At 30.1% G+C, this 16,986-nt stretch overlaps 2 protein-coding genes and 1 pseudogene across 3 annotated transcripts; 2 read left to right on the plus strand and 1 right to left on the minus strand.

Moving 5' to 3' along the window:
* The first annotated feature begins 616 nt into the window (after positions 1-616).
* Positions 617-6,965, plus strand: LOC112999362 (cellulose synthase-like protein E1). 2 transcript variants are annotated; one of them, XM_041009148.1, is made up of 8 exons: positions 617-1,019; positions 1,319-1,643; positions 2,083-2,223; positions 2,759-2,893; positions 3,460-3,672; positions 4,390-4,617; positions 4,769-5,116; positions 6,263-6,965. In XM_041009148.1, the coding sequence occupies exons 1-8, from the start codon at positions 757-759 to the stop codon at positions 6,815-6,817; spliced, it is 2,208 nt and encodes a 735-aa protein (XP_040865082.1). In that variant the 5' UTR covers positions 617-756; the 3' UTR covers positions 6,818-6,965. The 2 variants fall into 2 exon arrangements, with proteins under 2 accessions (XP_040865082.1, XP_040865083.1); XM_041009149.1 differs by lacking the exon at positions 3,460-3,672 and having other exon boundaries at positions 674-1,019.
* Positions 6,966-8,579: 1,614 nt separating this feature from the next.
* LOC100817920 (protein NOI4) lies at positions 8,580-10,236 on the minus strand. The gene is made up of 3 exons (XM_003545047.4): positions 10,165-10,236; positions 9,667-9,852; positions 8,580-9,035 (listed from the first exon to the last, which is right to left on the minus strand). Exons 1-3 carry the CDS (start codon positions 10,168-10,170, stop codon positions 8,991-8,993), a joined length of 237 nt encoding a protein of 78 aa, XP_003545095.1. The 5' UTR covers positions 10,171-10,236; the 3' UTR covers positions 8,580-8,990.
* A 3,606-nt stretch (positions 10,237-13,842) lies between these two features.
* LOC100818463 (probable ribosomal RNA small subunit methyltransferase B) lies at positions 13,843-16,446 on the plus strand (annotated as a pseudogene).
* Positions 16,447-16,986: the final 540 nt, after the last annotated feature.

Genomic DNA, 16,986 nt, shown 5'->3' on the forward strand with positions numbered 1-16,986 from the left:
CTTTTAAGAAATATTTCCATGTTTGAGACATTCATTCATTCTCTAAGCGTTAATAAGAAAGTAATTTCTGTATCAGTTATATATATGTATTCAGGTAGAAGAAGTCTTTTTTTTTTTTTTTTTACATTAAAGTTATACTAATAAAAATAATAATTTTTACATTGATTATAAATATAACTGATGATTGATGATGAAACATCTTTTATATTAATTATATATATAACATAGGTAAAAAGTAAAAGATTTTAGTATCGAGAGACATGAATGGAGCCTTCCACTACCAGATAAATAGGCCTCTAAAACCACCCCATCATATAAGTACTTCTCAAAAGAACTCATTTAGTCAAAAAGTCAAACATACATCGCTGATGAAATAATTAATTTTGATAGCAAAAGGAGGGTACAAAAGTAGCAAAGATTTAAATATATTTTAAATTTAGAAATAGAGGTAGGCAGTTAGCTTATTTTTAGCATTCTTTTTTCTTTCTTGGCAATATATATATATATATATATATAGTGTGTGTGTGTGTGGTTTTTGTGTATCGTGGCTATATGTACTGTCAGTGGGTTAGTCAGCGCATTCGTGATCACCCATTTAGCCTAGCTTGGAGGGTTGTACTGTCAATGCAACACCCATCACACAATATAAGAAATATCAATGAATAACATAATTGCTCCAATGAAAAAAAATTAAAATATAAGAAATAGAATTAACTCGACTGCAAGTGCAACAAGAACACAGGATAGAAAATTTGAATGGAGAGTGGTGAAGACTATTCCCTGTTTGAGACTAGGAAAGACAAAGGAAGGCACATTCGAAGGATCTATGCAATCTCTTTGTTTGTGGCCATATGCTTCATCTGGGCTTACAGATTGAGCCACATACCCGCATATGGCAAATGGGCTTGGCTTGGTTTGTTTGCTGCAGAACTCTGGTCCGGTTTCTATTGGCTCTTTGGTCAAGCCCTCCGCTGGAACATGCTGTTCAGAAAAACCTTCATCAATAGACTCTCTGAAAGGTTCAAGTTCGATCTACACCTTTAATTTGTTCCCGTGTTTAAGAAAACATTTTTTTAAAAAAAAATTATTAAAATTTTTATTTGTTACAAATATGTGTGTATGTTTTAGTATCTAGAAAAATTAGAAATTAGAAGTAATTATATATTACTACCCAATCCAATTACTTAGGATTGGTGTATTTATAAATCAATTTTGACCTGTTAACCTAAACAATCTCTTTAATTGAGTTGGTTGAACATTGTATTGTGTGTGAATTATTGTACATTTCCTATATAATGTGTGTGTTTTAATTTGACAGATATGAGAATAGCTTGCCGAGAGTGGACATGTTTGTGTTCACGGCAGACCCAATCATTGAGCCACCCATGATGGTGATTAATACAGTGTTATCTGTGATGGCTTATGACTATCCAGCAGAGAAGCTCAGTGTGTATCTCTCGGATGATGCAGGCTCAGACATAACTTTTTATGCTCTTTTAGAGGCTTCTACCTTTGCCAAGCATTGGGTGCCATTCTGCAAGAGATTTAAGGTGGAACCGAGGTCACCTGCTGCTTATTTTAATACCCTTGTATCAACAAACTCACACGACCATAACCATGCCAAAGACTTAGATGCCATCAAGGTGCGGAGTAATCACATTTTTTTAGGCTCATGTCACTTGTTGCCAATGGAGAACCCTAAATTTGATCTAAATCTTGCTATTGTTATGTACATAAGGTTTGACTAAATTAATCAAGACTTTTATACAAATTAACTAATTATTTAAAATTTCAAATTGTTTGGAGGTGGTTGACCTTGGTTTTTATTTATAATGATGCCCTTGTTAATTAGACTTATATAATTTTTGTTATAAATGACAATCTCATTAATTCACAACTTTTTTGTAATTAAGTTCCATTTAAGTATCTAAGTTGCATTTTTTTAGAATAAAAAGTTGTATAACAAGAATATGACATGAGATAAATTTTTAAAAAATCAAATAAAAAGGTTTGCATACTCTAATTATTTTGTGAAGGTTGCCTATTTCCTTCTCACAACAGTGTGCTTTTATTTTGTTGTAGAAACTATACGTAGATATGAAAAGACGAATAGAAGATGCAGTCAAGTTGGGTGGAGTACCCAGCGAAGCAAGATCAAAGCATAATGGGTTTTCTCAATGGGATTCGTATTATTCTCGACATGATCACGATACAATCCTTCAGGTCAATTATCAGCATTTTCTACAAGTATATATTTGAGAGAATTATATATATCGACATGTGTTATATATAAAATTGTTAAACAACTTTTGTTAAAAAGATATTGTCGTTCCTTAGACAAGAATGTAAGTTGTCGTGATCTGCGCAGTAACTCTTAGCATACTTAACAAGTTTGGGAGAAGTTAGTTAGCTACACAAAGTTAGTTAGTGTCCAGCTTATAGCCTCATTGTATATAAGCTTGTAATTACTCTCCTGTAACTAACAAATCATAATACAATTGATCATTAATCACTTTCTCTCAATTTCTGCTTTCTTCTTCCTCAAGTTATTGCTTCTTCACTCTTGATCACCTTCAGTTGAACTTCATGAGTAACAAAACTACTCGCAAAAGGGTGCGCACGCCCTTGTTTTTCAAATTTATACCATATGAAGTTCACATTTTTGTCAATAATTTTGAACTCAATTCGGGTCATGAGTTGTGTGTTGTCCTATAAGTTTGATGCATGGTTTGCTCTTGTGGCTTGATTTTCTTACCAGATACTACTTCATGAAAGGAACCCGCACAATTCGAAGGATGTAGATGGGTTTGTTTTGCCAACTCTGGTGTATATGGCTCGTGAGAAGAGACCTCAATATCATCACAACTACAAAGCTGGAGCTATAAATTCATTGGTAGTGTATATAATTAAAACCCGCCTCTATTTTTTATTAAAGAATTTAGGATGAAGAATAGTACCTCAATTCATGTTAGAAAAATCTTTCAACTTAAAAAGTATTTATAAGGAACTTAATTACATTTACTTCACCTAAAAAATTGATCGAATAGAAGTTTCAGCCTACTACTAGGTAGATGTAAAACTGTGTCTTAATCTACTCAATGAATCTCTTGGGGTTAAAACATATATAGTTTCATACGACTTGTAAGGAAAAAAAATAGCAAACAAGTAACATGGTGCTTATTATTTATTATTTACAAAAGGAGGTTCATAAATTAAAAAATACCACTGTATATATGAGTTGTAAGTGGTTGAATCATTCTTACGATCTTGCGTTATAGATTATAGATTATTTACATTGACACACATCATCAGCAATCTAATTAAACACCCATGTGCATGAGTGTGTCTATATATGCCGCCTAATTATGTAATTATGTGTGTGAGTAACTTTTTATGGATCATTTGCCAATCCATGTGGATTAAAGATATATAACATTCTTTTCATTGACCTAAATGTAGCTAAGAGTCTCTTCAAGGATTAGCAACGCAAAAATCATTCTAATTATAGATTGTGACATGTACTCAAACCATTCACAATCAGTGAGAGATGCCCTTTGTTTTTTCATGGATGAAGAGAAAGGCCAAGAAATTGCTTTTGTGCAGTTTCCTCAAAATTTTGAGAACCTCGGTAAGAATGATTTGTATGGGAATGCTATATCAGCAACTGTGGAGGTGAGTTAGATAATATTGATGGACTAGAATAATGTTCATCCAGAAAGATTAAATTCTTTCTTTTGCCTTACCCCTGTTTCTATTTGATTTCATTTGTAGATAGACTTTGGAGTATAACGCTAAGATTATATATACTTGTCGATTTGATTTGTAGATAGACTTTTGAGTATAATTTGTAAGATTGTGTGTCTTTTTTGAAAAGTACATAATTTTAGTGCAAAAAAAAAAAAAATTCGTTGTGATTTCTTTACTTTAGACCTAACTATCATTGCTATTATTAATAATGGCCACTAATTATTTAAATGCTTAAATATGATTTTATTCTTAATAAATATTTAATTTTTGTATTTATTTTTAATAATTTTTTATTTTACATTAAATATCTAATAAAATAAAAATTTTACTTTGTTCTTGATACTTATTTTTAGTTTATGATAAATTAGTGAATTTTGTATTTGTTTTTTAATTTTTTTTTATTTATTAATAGTCAGATCTAAAACAAAAATTTGTTAATTTATTAGAAAATAAATACAAATTTTTTTAGTTTACATTTATCACGAGCATATGAAGGTGGAGCTCCATGGTGCGGATGGTTATGGTGGCCCTCTGTTTATTGGAACTTGATAAACATAAAAATTAAATATTTATTAAAGATTAAAAATATATTTAAACCTTATTTAAAAATAATAATTTCACATTTATCACGAGCATATGAAGGTGGAGCTCCATGGTGCGGATGGTTATGGTGGCCCTTTGTTTATTGGAACTTGTTGCTTTCATAGAAGAGACGCTTTATGTGGGAAGAAGTTCAATTGTCAATACAAAAATGAGTGGAATGATGAGAATGAGAAAGAGGTGGTTAAAGCAAACTTGCATGAACTAGAAGTGGAATCGAAGGCACTAGCAAGCTGCTCCTATGAGGAAAATACTCTATGGGGAAAAGAGGTTGAATTGTCTTCTTTGATCTTTCTCTTTTCAAAATCACAAACACCCCCAAAAGCCAATAATAATATTAATACATGAGTGTATATATATATACACACACATTAAAGTACAATGAATAATTTTAAGTGTGTATAACTTATTTTTTTTGTAGATTGGTGCAATATATGGATGTCTTGTGGAGGACGTGATAACAGGGTTGTGGATACATTCGCAAGGATGGAAATCAATATACTACAACCCACCAAGGAAGGCTTTTTTTGGTATTGCTCCAACTAACTTGCTTCACACACTAGTTCAACAAAAGAGGTGGGGTGAAGGTGACTTCCAAATTTTGTTCACTGAGTACAGTCCTACATGGTATGGTGAAGGAAAGATCAATTTAGGCCTACTAATGGGATATTGGCGCTTTAACTATTCGGCAACCACTTGTTTGCCAATACTATATTACTCCTTCATCCCTTCACTTTATCTCCTTAAAGCCATTCCCTTGTTTCCAAAGGTAATAATTAATGACCTCCCTTTTTCTAAGAGAATAAGAGATTTGCAACATTTTATTCTCTCCCAAACTCCTTGTCAAATATAAATATACAGTATAAATTACTCTAAATTTATATTATTTTGAAATTGTCAAAATATAATAGAATGATGTGATTCGATTAAATATTTATTTTACATCTTTCAGAATTCCATAGAATTTTTTTACTAATCATTTGATTTCAAAATTATTTTTTTATTCCAATAAAAAATAATAGAAAAAAATTTAATGTTAAACCAAATCTCTATTATTTTATTTACTCTAAATTTAGTGTTCTTTTTCTATTATTTTATTTTACTCATTGTTAAACCATATCTTATGTAAAAAAAAAACATTTTTTTTGCCACTTAAATGGATAAGAATTAGTGGACTTTTAGAGGCCGTTTCGATTAATCGAGTTTTAAAAGGCCTTAATTTTTTTCTGAACTTTTTCTTTACTTGAGTTTTTTTTTTTTTAATTTGACCTTTTAATTATATTTTTTCCCTGTCAATTTCTCTATTTTATTCAAACTACAAATTTTTCCTTTGACATGGACTTTTATATCTTATTATCATTTTTTTTCGTCAAATATTAATTTTATTAAAAATATGTCAGTGAGGTATTAGAATCAACGTTCTCTCCTCGCCCCCTTTTCCTTTCATTTTTAAGTTTTTTTAACCATTAGGTTAACCTTAAATCTCCCTTATTATCATTTGTGTGTTAGTCCTTATTCAAAAATGTGAGACAATAGATTAATGGATTTTTAATTTAAGTAGTCTGTTTATTTGTAAATATTTTGATACTTTAGGCTTATTATAGTCCTTTTACTTATACATTATTTTGTTTATTTTTAATTCTGTGAGACTTGTTTTCTAATAATTGATATGAGTAAGAAATCGAAATGAAAAAAACTTTTCAACGAACTAAATAACTTTCCCTAAACCATAGATATGTTACCTTTGAATGACCCTCTGATAATTAGGTTTTACTACGTAATATACCTAGACACATGCATGTATGTGTGTGTGTATATATATATATATATATATATATTTTTTTTTTTTCTGTAAATGAATCTTTTGTGTTGAGAATGCAAGTAACATTTTGTGCTTAATATGTTGGTTAAACAGATGTCTAGCCCATGGTTCATACCTTTCGCATATGTAATACTCGGGGAGAGTTCTTCTACTTTGATTGAGGGTTTGATTTCTGGAGGCACAATCAAGGGTTGGTGGAATGACTTAAGGATGTGGTTGTACATAAGAACAAGTTCTTACCTTTTTGCTTTAATAGACATTGTCTGGAAATTCTTTGGACGTTCATATTCATCCTTTGCTGTCACAACTAAGATTGTAGAAGATGATGATGTTTCCCAACGTTACAAGAACGAGGTCATGGAGTTTGGAACCTCTTCTCCATTTTTCACTGTACTAGCAACACTTGCATTACTCCATTTGTTTTGCTTACTAGCCACTATAAAAGAGTTAGTCCTTTGCAAAGTTGCTTTGACTGGTGAGAAAATGGCATTGCAAGTTCTATTGTGTGGGTTTTTGGTTCTCATCAATTTCCCAATATACCAAGGCCTTTTCTTAAGGAAGGACAAGGGCAGATTGCCAAGCTCTCATACTATTAAATCTACTACACTGGCTTTAAGTGCATGCATCTTCTTCAAAATATGGAATTAACTATATTAAGGTAGTCTCTGCTTTTATCTTTTGATTGGATTTTTTTACAATTACAATGTAGTATTGTTTTGGTGAAATGTTAGCTTTCAAATGAAAAGCAATGTACTTGTGGTGTTTTTAGTTGGAAAAGAAAGGAATTTTTATTGTTTTTCAATGCTTTTATTTTTATTATTTAATGGCTATGCACTATAAAAAAGTTTACCCGATTAACCAGTCAAAAATTACTTTTGATATAACTTTTAAGGTTATTATGTAAAAATTAATAAACTTATCATATATGATGATTTATGATTTATAATTAGATGATACCATAAAATTATCATGCCCTATTAATGCATAGTTTATTTTATCTTATTTCTATATCATTTGTAACGCATAAGGTATTTGCATGCCAACTTGATTGCCAATACAAAATGGATGGGCCATGGACAAGGAGTCATTCTTCACGGGCTTTCAGCAAAAAGGATCATCAACAAAAAGAACAAATGGATAAAATGAATATACATTGAAATCAGAGAAATCTAAAAGTTGTGGAATTATAAGACTATATGATTAAACATGACTTAAATAAATTGATTACTATTACATATATCAACAAATAATTTTTTATGGTTCATCATTTAAAATTTTTATAATTAAGTATGCTTGACTTTTGAATAATTTTTAGATGGATAACTTTTGCTGAAAAGTTTTTTATAACTACATTTTAAGACTACATTTCTGTCAAAATATAATATTATATTAACCATTTTCTCAATCTAAGGAGGAAACAAATTAAAGTTAAGTTTATCGTATCTTATTTCACTTATCTTAAGCTAGTTTAGGAGCATTTAATAACCCCTAAGTTTGTAAGTTATTGACTTAATTTTCTAGAGTCTGGTTATTTCTAGTTTTGATTTTTATAAAATACTAATAATTCAAATAATTTTTTTATTTTTTTATAAACAATGGAGTTAATGAAAATTGAATTTAAGCCCTTATGTATCTACCTCAACTCTCCAATCCTTAGGCTAGCCTTAATGGGTTATTCAAGTAAATTCTTATTTTACATTTTTTTTTACTACAGATCATATTAATAACTTAACCTTTAAATTTTTTGTTATGAAACTTTCAATAAAAAATATTATATTAAAATTTTAAAATGTTACAACATTGTTCGTTTTGTTTGTTTTTTCGTTAATAATCAATATGTAAGTTATGCTAGCTAGTGGTTAAATCGAACAAGTAAATACTTGAACAAAGGTCCCCTAATCTATATCTATATTGATTGATAATGTAAAAAAAATATTATAAAAGTACATGTATATATATGAATTTTGGTATATTTTTATAAATTAAATATATTTTAGATAATTAGATTTTTAGTTTTTAGATAATTTTGAATTATTATAATTTATTATTTTATTTCCAAGATCAATATTTTGTGAAAAATTAAAAAATTAATATTTAATACCTTGTTCATATTATAATTTGATACAAAAAAAAACTATTCAAGAAAGAAAAACAATACAAAAGTGCCGAACTAGATTAATTTTTAAGATTAAATAAGTTTTGGGTCACTCAAACTATTTTATACTCTGATTTTTAATCTCTTCAAATTTATTTCATATAACTAATTTTAGTCCCTAAAAAATTATGTGTTCATTTTAATTTCTTATTTATTTTTATTGCTCAAAACTATTCCTTGAGAGGATCTAAAATTGAGAAGAAAAGGAAAAAACTTAATTTTCACAGGTCAATTTTAAGCAATAAAAATAAACAAATGACTAAAAATAGATAATTTTTTTAAAAAGAAATTAAAACTAGTCGTCTGAAATTAGATAGGATTTCAAAATTTTAAGAGTGACTAAAAATCAAAATTTAAAATAGTTTATGAAAAAAAAAAACAATGTGTAACAAGCAAATCTCTACACCAGATAGCAAAATGCGAGGCCCAAAAGGGAGCACCTTTTGCCCCCTAACAATAAACCACTTTTATATATTTGGATAAAAGTTTGTTTTCTTTACTCTTCCATCTCCATGTTGCAAACTCACTTTTATAGCATATAAACTAAACTAGAACATAATTCATCTACTACCCTCAACGCCTATCCTTGAGAAATCGTTGGAATTGAAGCAACTAGTTACTTATAAACATGGTTTTCTGTTGAAACTTTTACACGAGCAACCATGACTATGACTCCGCAGGAGGACTTTGTATGCAACAAAACCATTTTTTCTGAAAATCAAATGAACGTTATTCATGAGAGGGGAAATGTAAATACAAAAAAAAAAAATGAATATCAAACAAATTATTAATTATAGGCTCAACAAATTATCCCTATGCTAGATCAACTAACTATAGAGACAAAAATCAGATAGTTCATTCACCACTGGCAGACATCTAGATAAAGGTTCCTCAAACCTTTTGAATGCATGTTGAATGAACTATACCAATCATCTAGATATTGAATGAACCTTTTAGCAGACATCCTATCATCTAGATACAAACATATTAATTGAATGCATATTAAATACAAAAATCAGACTATACTAATTAATCCTCAATAAAGAGATCAATAAAAGTATCATATTAGGTTACAACATAAAGGGTGTAATTGAATTATTGTTGCCATGGGTCTTTGGATCCAATTAACTTTTTAGTCAAAGACAATGTTAGCATCGTATATATATTTTAGTTAGCTCAAACAATCATTCTACTGTTTCTTAATTCTTTTGAAACGTAAATACATTATAAACCAAGAAAAGAAAAATAAACATATGAATGCGCGAACACACACACACACTCAAATACATAGACCTGTAACGATATATTTATAATTGATTATCATAATGCAAGAATATCTTACACTTTGTGTTTTGCTTGGATCTAACGGAGGTCTTGTACGAGGATTATTAACCTTTGCAGGTGAGTCAGGTTTGCCACCTGTCTTTTTCTCATTTCTAGCTTTGTTGAAAATCACCGTGTAACCTTCAGCTGAAGCTGGATCATTCACATCCCATTCACCAAACTTTGGTAGTGGTCGACCCGTGTCCTGAGGGTTATTCAGATTTGTTGTGTAAAATATAATTACACTGAAAAGCCTTATATGTGAATAAACTTGATATGTTACATACTTTTTTTATCCTCAAATAAGATCATGTTACCAAAATCAAGAAATGGAAAACAAGTTTATACACACGTGTGACCGTAGAATGAAACAAAATTATTGTGAAATATGATTCATGGATATAAGGAGCAAAATTGAAATGAACAAGCAACATGAATGAGCAGTCATAGGGAACAAATTAAATGATCAGAAGTAATTCATAGAAATTTGAGATAGTAGGAGAAAAATGACGCATACCGACATGAATACAATGTTGGAAGATTTTCGGGCGGGGGAAAAATGAGTGAGGAAAAGAAGGAGAAAATTTAGAAAGAGAGAGGGCGTTTTAAAGAAAATGAAAGAATTTTGGCGTTTATATATATGTAACGTGTTGAACGGAAATCCATGTGCGGTGGTGTAGGGAGAGACTAAAGAATGTGTGTTGAAAAAAGTAATGATGTGGAATGGGGGAAGGAAGAAGAAATATGGGCTTACTATTGGAAGGTGGAACGTCTCTTGAATATCATAAATTGATTTGATTAATGTTAACAAAAGGTAATTTATTTATATAATAATTAATTTGGTTACGTTGATAAATGGCATTTTTTATATAATTAATTTAATTTTGATTAAAAAATATCAATTACTATTAACAATTATAAATTATATTACAATTAATTTTATTACTTTGAAAATGGTAACTTACAAATGAGAATAGGAGTGTATTGAATTAAAATTTTAAAAGATTATTTTAGTATTAAAAAAGTCTCGTGTAATTTAAAGATTATGTAAAAATATTATAATTTATCAAATTTTGTGTGACTTTTATGATAATTTGAATTTTAATATATTTATATTATAAGAATTTAAAGGATTTGAAATAAATTTATAGATTTATAAGAATTTTAAAATCACATTCAAAATTACAAGAGTAAGAAAAATAATAATAACAAATGATAGAGTTTGAATAAAATAAATAAAACCAACGTATTTTTTTAATCTTTCAACAACTAAATTAATTCTAATTTTATGTCCTCGTATATTAATTTTTTTTCAATAATTTTTATCATTTTCACTTTTTGAGTTGAACAATAGATTTAAAATTATATATTATTTTTTTAATTACTACAATTATTTCATAATACATTGACATGTTTAAATAGGATAGAAGAGAGTGGTGATGATGGAAAACTTATAGGAGAGTTAATGAGTTATGTGGATGGCAACATTAAAGGTGGCCTCACGAAAATATTGCGTCAGAACAAAGTGATGGACATAATCATAATCAGTATAAGAAAAATATGGTTAATCTTAATACATAAAACAAACATTGATTTAGAAAACAAACAGAAAAGTGCGAAGAAGATGAGTATATTTGACATTTGTTTATTCTAAAAAAGAATAACAAAAACATATATGACACATCTTGAAGAATATCAAAGAGAGAAGATGTGATAAGAGAAAAAAAAGTCTAGGAACCAATAAAAAAAGAAAAAGAGTTTAACCAAATCTCAATGGTTTGAGTGAGATTGTTTGATATATGTTTTTAATACCAAAAGATTTTTTCTAAGTTATAAAAGATCATAATTTGAATATCATTGAATTTTGTTGTCCTTACTAAAAAATTTTAAAAGTCTTAATTTAATATCATAAGACTTATTTATACAATTTAAAAATCTTGATCGAATACATAAGATTTTTCTTATTAAAAGATATCTTTTAAAATTCTTTAAAATCTCAATCCAATACACCTCTTTTAATTAAAATAAAGGTACAAAATGAAAATATGATTCTATTAAGTAATTTTTACAAAATAATAATGGTGTATATTTTTTACACCCTTCTCACACAACAAATTTGGGACAAAAAAATATATAATAAAATCATGATTGTGTTATTTGTGGTGAAAAAATATATGAAAAAAGAAAAAATATCAAATATCATGAAACATAAAAAAAAATCAAAAATCAAACACAAAATTTAAACATGTATTAAAGATTAAAAACTGAATGGGGTTTCTTGGTTGTTTTATACAAGAAGGGGTTTAAGAGTGTTCCAAATGGCTGATAGGTCTAGTCTTGCTTCATGTTCCAAATAGTTAAAGTCAATAGTTGATTATCAGAAGAGTTTGGTCTAACAAAATTTGTTAGTTGTGACGATGAATGTGACAAACCCAGAATGGAAATGGGGAAAAAAAAAAGAAAAAACTTATTGGTTGATTGAATTGAAGCGAACAAAGGAGATAAATCTCTCCTCCAAGGTTTTCCCCTTTCCCAGAATTAATAATGCTTAGTTTACAATTGATACATCACAGAACAGTCTCCCTTTCCTTACATCCTCCTATCCATATCTAGTTAACCCCTCTAACTAACTAATTAACTAACTACTTATACTATTGCTAACTAATTTGCTTTTATCTTTACTAACTCTTAACAAATTTTATTTACCATTTCTGGATTCATAGCAATGTTAATTTTATATTATTTTTGTTTATAAATGAAAGTTGTAGCAGGGATATATTACTCCAGTACTACAACTCACTCAAGGTGCCAATGGCATGCTAGAGATCCAAAGGCAGGCAGAGGACCAGTGTATAATGGATAATTTAGTGTCCAGTCAGAAAAATACTTTTTTTAATCAAACTAACAATGTAAAGATTAACAGAAGAAATTTTGCAATTTACTAAACTTGCTATCACCAGAATAACGAAAGCAAAACTTAGTTGAAACATTTTCTTATTGCTTCTTTGTAGTGGATGGTAAGGAGATGGACAAAATATCTTGGCCAGGAAGAAGCCATTAAATTGATGATATGGAACAACAGTGAACCCAGTTTCAGCTTAAGGCTAGTGAATATTTCTTCCATTTTTCTGTGCTCCACCCAGAGTAGCATGTAACACAGACAATAAAGAACTCAAGCTATATATTTATGCTAATTTCAGAGCAAGCCGTGCAAGAGGTTTTTCAAGAGATGACCTTGTGACACAGTTAATGAATTGAAGGTGCTACTACTCATGATTGAACATGGCATTTACTTCTGCTTATAACACTATCGGTTTTATTATTATTATTATTATTATTATTATTTTAACGTTGTTTTTTGAAATTCAAAAATTCTTGCTATTTGTTATGAATGAAATTTTCTCTTTCTCTACAGGTTTGAGCAGAAGTTCGCGTTATATTTGCACATTACAATTGTATTTTACCTCTTGCTCTCTGTCTCATCCTTGTCTTCCTGACAGACTTAAGTATTTCTTATTAAATATCATGTCCCACACAAAACTTTCATTGCATTTGGATGAATTTGTTCATATCAAAACTGGGTTGCAGGTATGTGAATTTCCTAACTTGTATAATGAATTTTTATGGAGTCAAACTCTGATTAGAGGAGAAAAGTTTTGCGGATTGAACTTTACATATTTTCTACCTTATGTAATAGCTAATAGTTTCAATATTGATAGTGTGAAATTATGCTTTATCCGGCTACTGACCTACTGTGGGTGTATCTTTTCCTTTTATTTTATATTTTATATTTTTCACATGGGAGGCAATGAAGTGATACTTGTTTTGCTGTATTATCAGTTATGAAGTAAGCAGGCCTTTCCCAAGGTGGACTGTTTGTAGTTTCAATATTCCAAAATATCATTCAAGCTGGGTCTCCTCAAAAAGGGTTTATGTTCAGTTCCGGGAGGAGAGGCAGGTTCAACTTCTCATCTTTTTCTCATAGAAGGAATGCCTATAAGCCTGTAATATCTAAAATTTCTTTTCCCTTCTTTTGTATTTTACTTGGACACTGGCCCCTGCTTTGCTAAGATGACTCACCAGGAATAATGCATTATTTTTATGTGTTTATGTTCATGTATTAGTAGCACCGAAGTTTCTTTGTATGATTCTCTTGTGCTTGATCGAATGTGAGTCACTAAGTAGCATTATTTAGGTCATTTGCCAAGCGACCTTTAGAAAGGAGACATGTGACCAAAGGCGTTCCATTTTGTATACACACTATTTTACCCAATATGCTAATTGAAGTATAGATTTCAACCAGTCTTTATTTCCTTTTTTTTAATTAAAAGGAATTTTTATGTTACATGGTTATATTCTTGTACAATGTTTCACACATCCTTGATTGCAGGTCTGGTAGTTTCTGTTGTGGATCCTCAACCTGGTGAAACTATTATTGATTGTTGTGCTGCTCCTGGCGGAAAGACCCACTACATGGCCTCTCATTTAAGTGGCCAAGGTACTACTTTTTCTTAGAATTTATTATAATCATAATGCATTTCAATTTGTTCAGAAGTTAAAATAAATGTTTTCTTGATTTTCTTTTTCTTCTGAGGAAGAAATTCACCTGAGACTTGTAGTTAGTTTCAGCGAGTTAGGTCTTTGACCCTGGGATTTGGAATTAGTAGCTTTGTGAAATGTGAACATAGTTTCAGATTCCCCCCTCCCCTCAATTCTCAACCCATAATATCTGACCAAATTTTTTTTTCTCTATTTGAGATAATAATCTCCTTAGATCTTCATTCAAGTTATCAGACAGTGTGTTTTGCTCTACAATGTACTTACTGATGTGTTGATATACTAGTTTCTTGTTTTTTAAGTTTACCATTCAGCCAAATAAAAGGAAAAAGCTTGTGTTTTCAGGTAAGATATTTGTGGTTGATGTAAATAGTGGTTGAGAATTCTTATAAAGAGACAGCAAAGTTGCACCAAGTGGATGGTATCATTATTGCCATCCATGCTGATCTTCGTACATTACCTGTATGTTATTTTGTCCTTATGTAGTGTTAGCTCCGAAATTGTTTATTTAATTATTTCTTATTGGTTTTCCTTTAGATTTCCCCAGGATAGCGGACAGCTTAAGAGTAACAAAGTTTTGTTGGACGCTCCATGCTCTGGACTTGGTGTTCTTTCCAAAGTGATTGTGTTAAATATGTTTACTCACTGTCATTGTTTTTGCAAAATTATTCAGTGTATTCCACTTTTCTTGTTTGTTAATCTGTTTTTATTCCTTGTCTTTTGAAGAGAGTGGACTTGCGTTGGAACAGGAATCTGGAGGATATGGAACAACTGAAGGAATTTCAGGATGAGCTCCTGGATGCAGCATCCAAGTAAGCCAGAAATTCTCTGATGTTCCTCTGTGTGCATTTGTTTATAGTTCAGTGAATTCATTAAGTGAAGTGATAAAAAGCTTCACATGCTGGTTGCTAATCATGTAATGAATCAAGCCTTGTTGTGTGCTTAGATGATAACTTGAGTATCCTAATTTTAAAATAAGTTCTGTAGAAGTAGTTGAAACTAATCTATGACACATTGTTTCCTCCTCATGGATTTTTTTTTCTGCACGTGTAGATTGGTAAAACCTGGGGGAGTATTAGTTTACAGTTCATGCTCCATAGATCCTGAAGAGAATGATGACAGGGTATTTCTTGTAACACATCCGGTAAGCATTATCACTGTTCACTAATCGTATTCAAATATTCTAATTTTTGGTTTCAAATACACTTGTCCTTTCTAAATACTTTAAGTTACCTTTAGTTGAATATTTATTATGCAAGTTACATATTGTGTATCAGGGTTCATCAGACACATCTATTTCAGCTGTTTTAAGTGCCAAATCCCCCTTTTAAGCTTGATGATGGGCTGCTTTAGAGAAATTAAATGCTATTTATATTACAAGGAAATTGTTGAATAGCATGAGGTTACCTGGAGTTTTAATTTAAGTATGGAAAGTCAAATGCTTTGCATGTCATGAATCATGATTACTCTCATCTGATATTCTATTTTGACACATAACAGTATGGATTTACCAGGAGCAGCATGTATATCATTCTCTTTGGATAAGTACTCTGGTTTCCAATTGCATTTTTCAAGTGCTAATTTTTATTCTCTGAATTTCAGGATTTCCACATTGATCCTGTAGACAGATATGTTCCTCCTGATTTTGTGACAAGCAGTGGTTTCTTTTTCTCCAACCCAGTTAAACATTCAGTAGATGGCTCCTTTGCAGCTCATTTAGTACGAGATTTATAGAATGAATTTCCAGGAAGTAATTCTCTGTGGCTCTATCCCCAATTACGTGACATTCAAATTCAATGAAAAATGAAGAGGCTGCTTATGAGTTGTGGCTATTCTGGTCTGTCTCTCCAATTCATCATGCTTTGAAATCAAGCATTTACCTTCAGTGAGATACTGCACTTCCAGAACAGACATTTTGATTACTCTCCACAGAAAAGATATATATGAGATTGTCAGCAAGTTCTATTTCACCAGGAACTTTGGAAGGATGATGAATTGATGACATTAAAATAAGCAAAGATACGAGAAGATTAAACTGTAAAGTTCCGAATGGAATGTCCAAGCTTCTAAGATTTCTCCAACTTAATACATATTCTGATGCAGCTTTAAGAAATTCCTTTAAGTGTAATGTTCAGTAGCTGTTAAGAGGGAATGCTGTTTTTACTGTTATGCTGCTAATTACAGTTTGTCTTTAAAACGATTAGAGGAATGGAAAATCTAGGACCTTGAATTTGAGAGTTAATAGCTGATCTTATTCCGTAATTGTTATGCACAGCAAAGGCTGGTTATGAATGCAAGTTAGAAATGATATGCTATTGTGGGAAAAATATTATGTTAACGTTTAAAAAACATGTTTACTTTCGTTTGGCAGAGTCCTTACTTTCGTTTTTGTCTTGGCTTTTTTAGTATATGATAGTAAACCGTAATGTAATCTTCAAGCGATTCGTTTCTGGTTACTTTTTGCCTTCCTGCGTAGTTTATATAATGTAAGTGATATTTAAATTATTAGAAATATGTTCTAAGTTACAGAAAGCAATAAATCAATTGTTCCCGTGAACCCAGTTGTAGTACTACTCAATTGAATACTAGATAGGACATTTAATCATGGGATTAGCTTCTAATGTATTTTTTTTAAGAAAATATTTTTTAGAGTAAAGTTTTCTATAGTGAATATTATATTAACACCTTTTTCGCTGAAAAGTAAATTATTTTTATAGTCGGAAATCATGAAACTAATTTTTTTGGATGCATAAAGATCATCAAAATGAATTTTATCTTTTTC

The sequence above is a fragment of the Glycine max genome, chromosome 14, assembly GCF_000004515.6.
Source record: "Glycine max cultivar Williams 82 chromosome 14, Glycine_max_v4.0, whole genome shotgun sequence".
In the NCBI taxonomy this organism is placed as follows: Eukaryota; Viridiplantae; Streptophyta; class Magnoliopsida; order Fabales; family Fabaceae; genus Glycine; species Glycine max.

Excerpts from the sequence above, each read along its gene's own strand:
- LOC112999362 (XM_041009148.1), top strand. The coding sequence starts at position 757 with ATGGAGAGTGGTGAAGACTATTCCCTGTTTGAGACTAGGAAAGACAAA. Across the intron at positions 3,673-4,389 it reads CTATATCAGCAACTGTGGAG|GTGGAGCTCCATGGTGCGGA; the intron begins GTGAGTTAGATA and ends GAGCATATGAAG. Across the intron at positions 5,117-6,262 it reads CCATTCCCTTGTTTCCAAAG|ATGTCTAGCCCATGGTTCAT; the intron begins GTAATAATTAAT and ends TTGGTTAAACAG.
- LOC100817920 (XM_003545047.4), bottom strand. Across the intron at positions 9,036-9,666 it reads ATCCAAGCAAAACACAAAGT|AAAAAATGGTTTTGTTGCAT; the intron begins GTAAGATATTCT and ends TTTGATTTTCAG.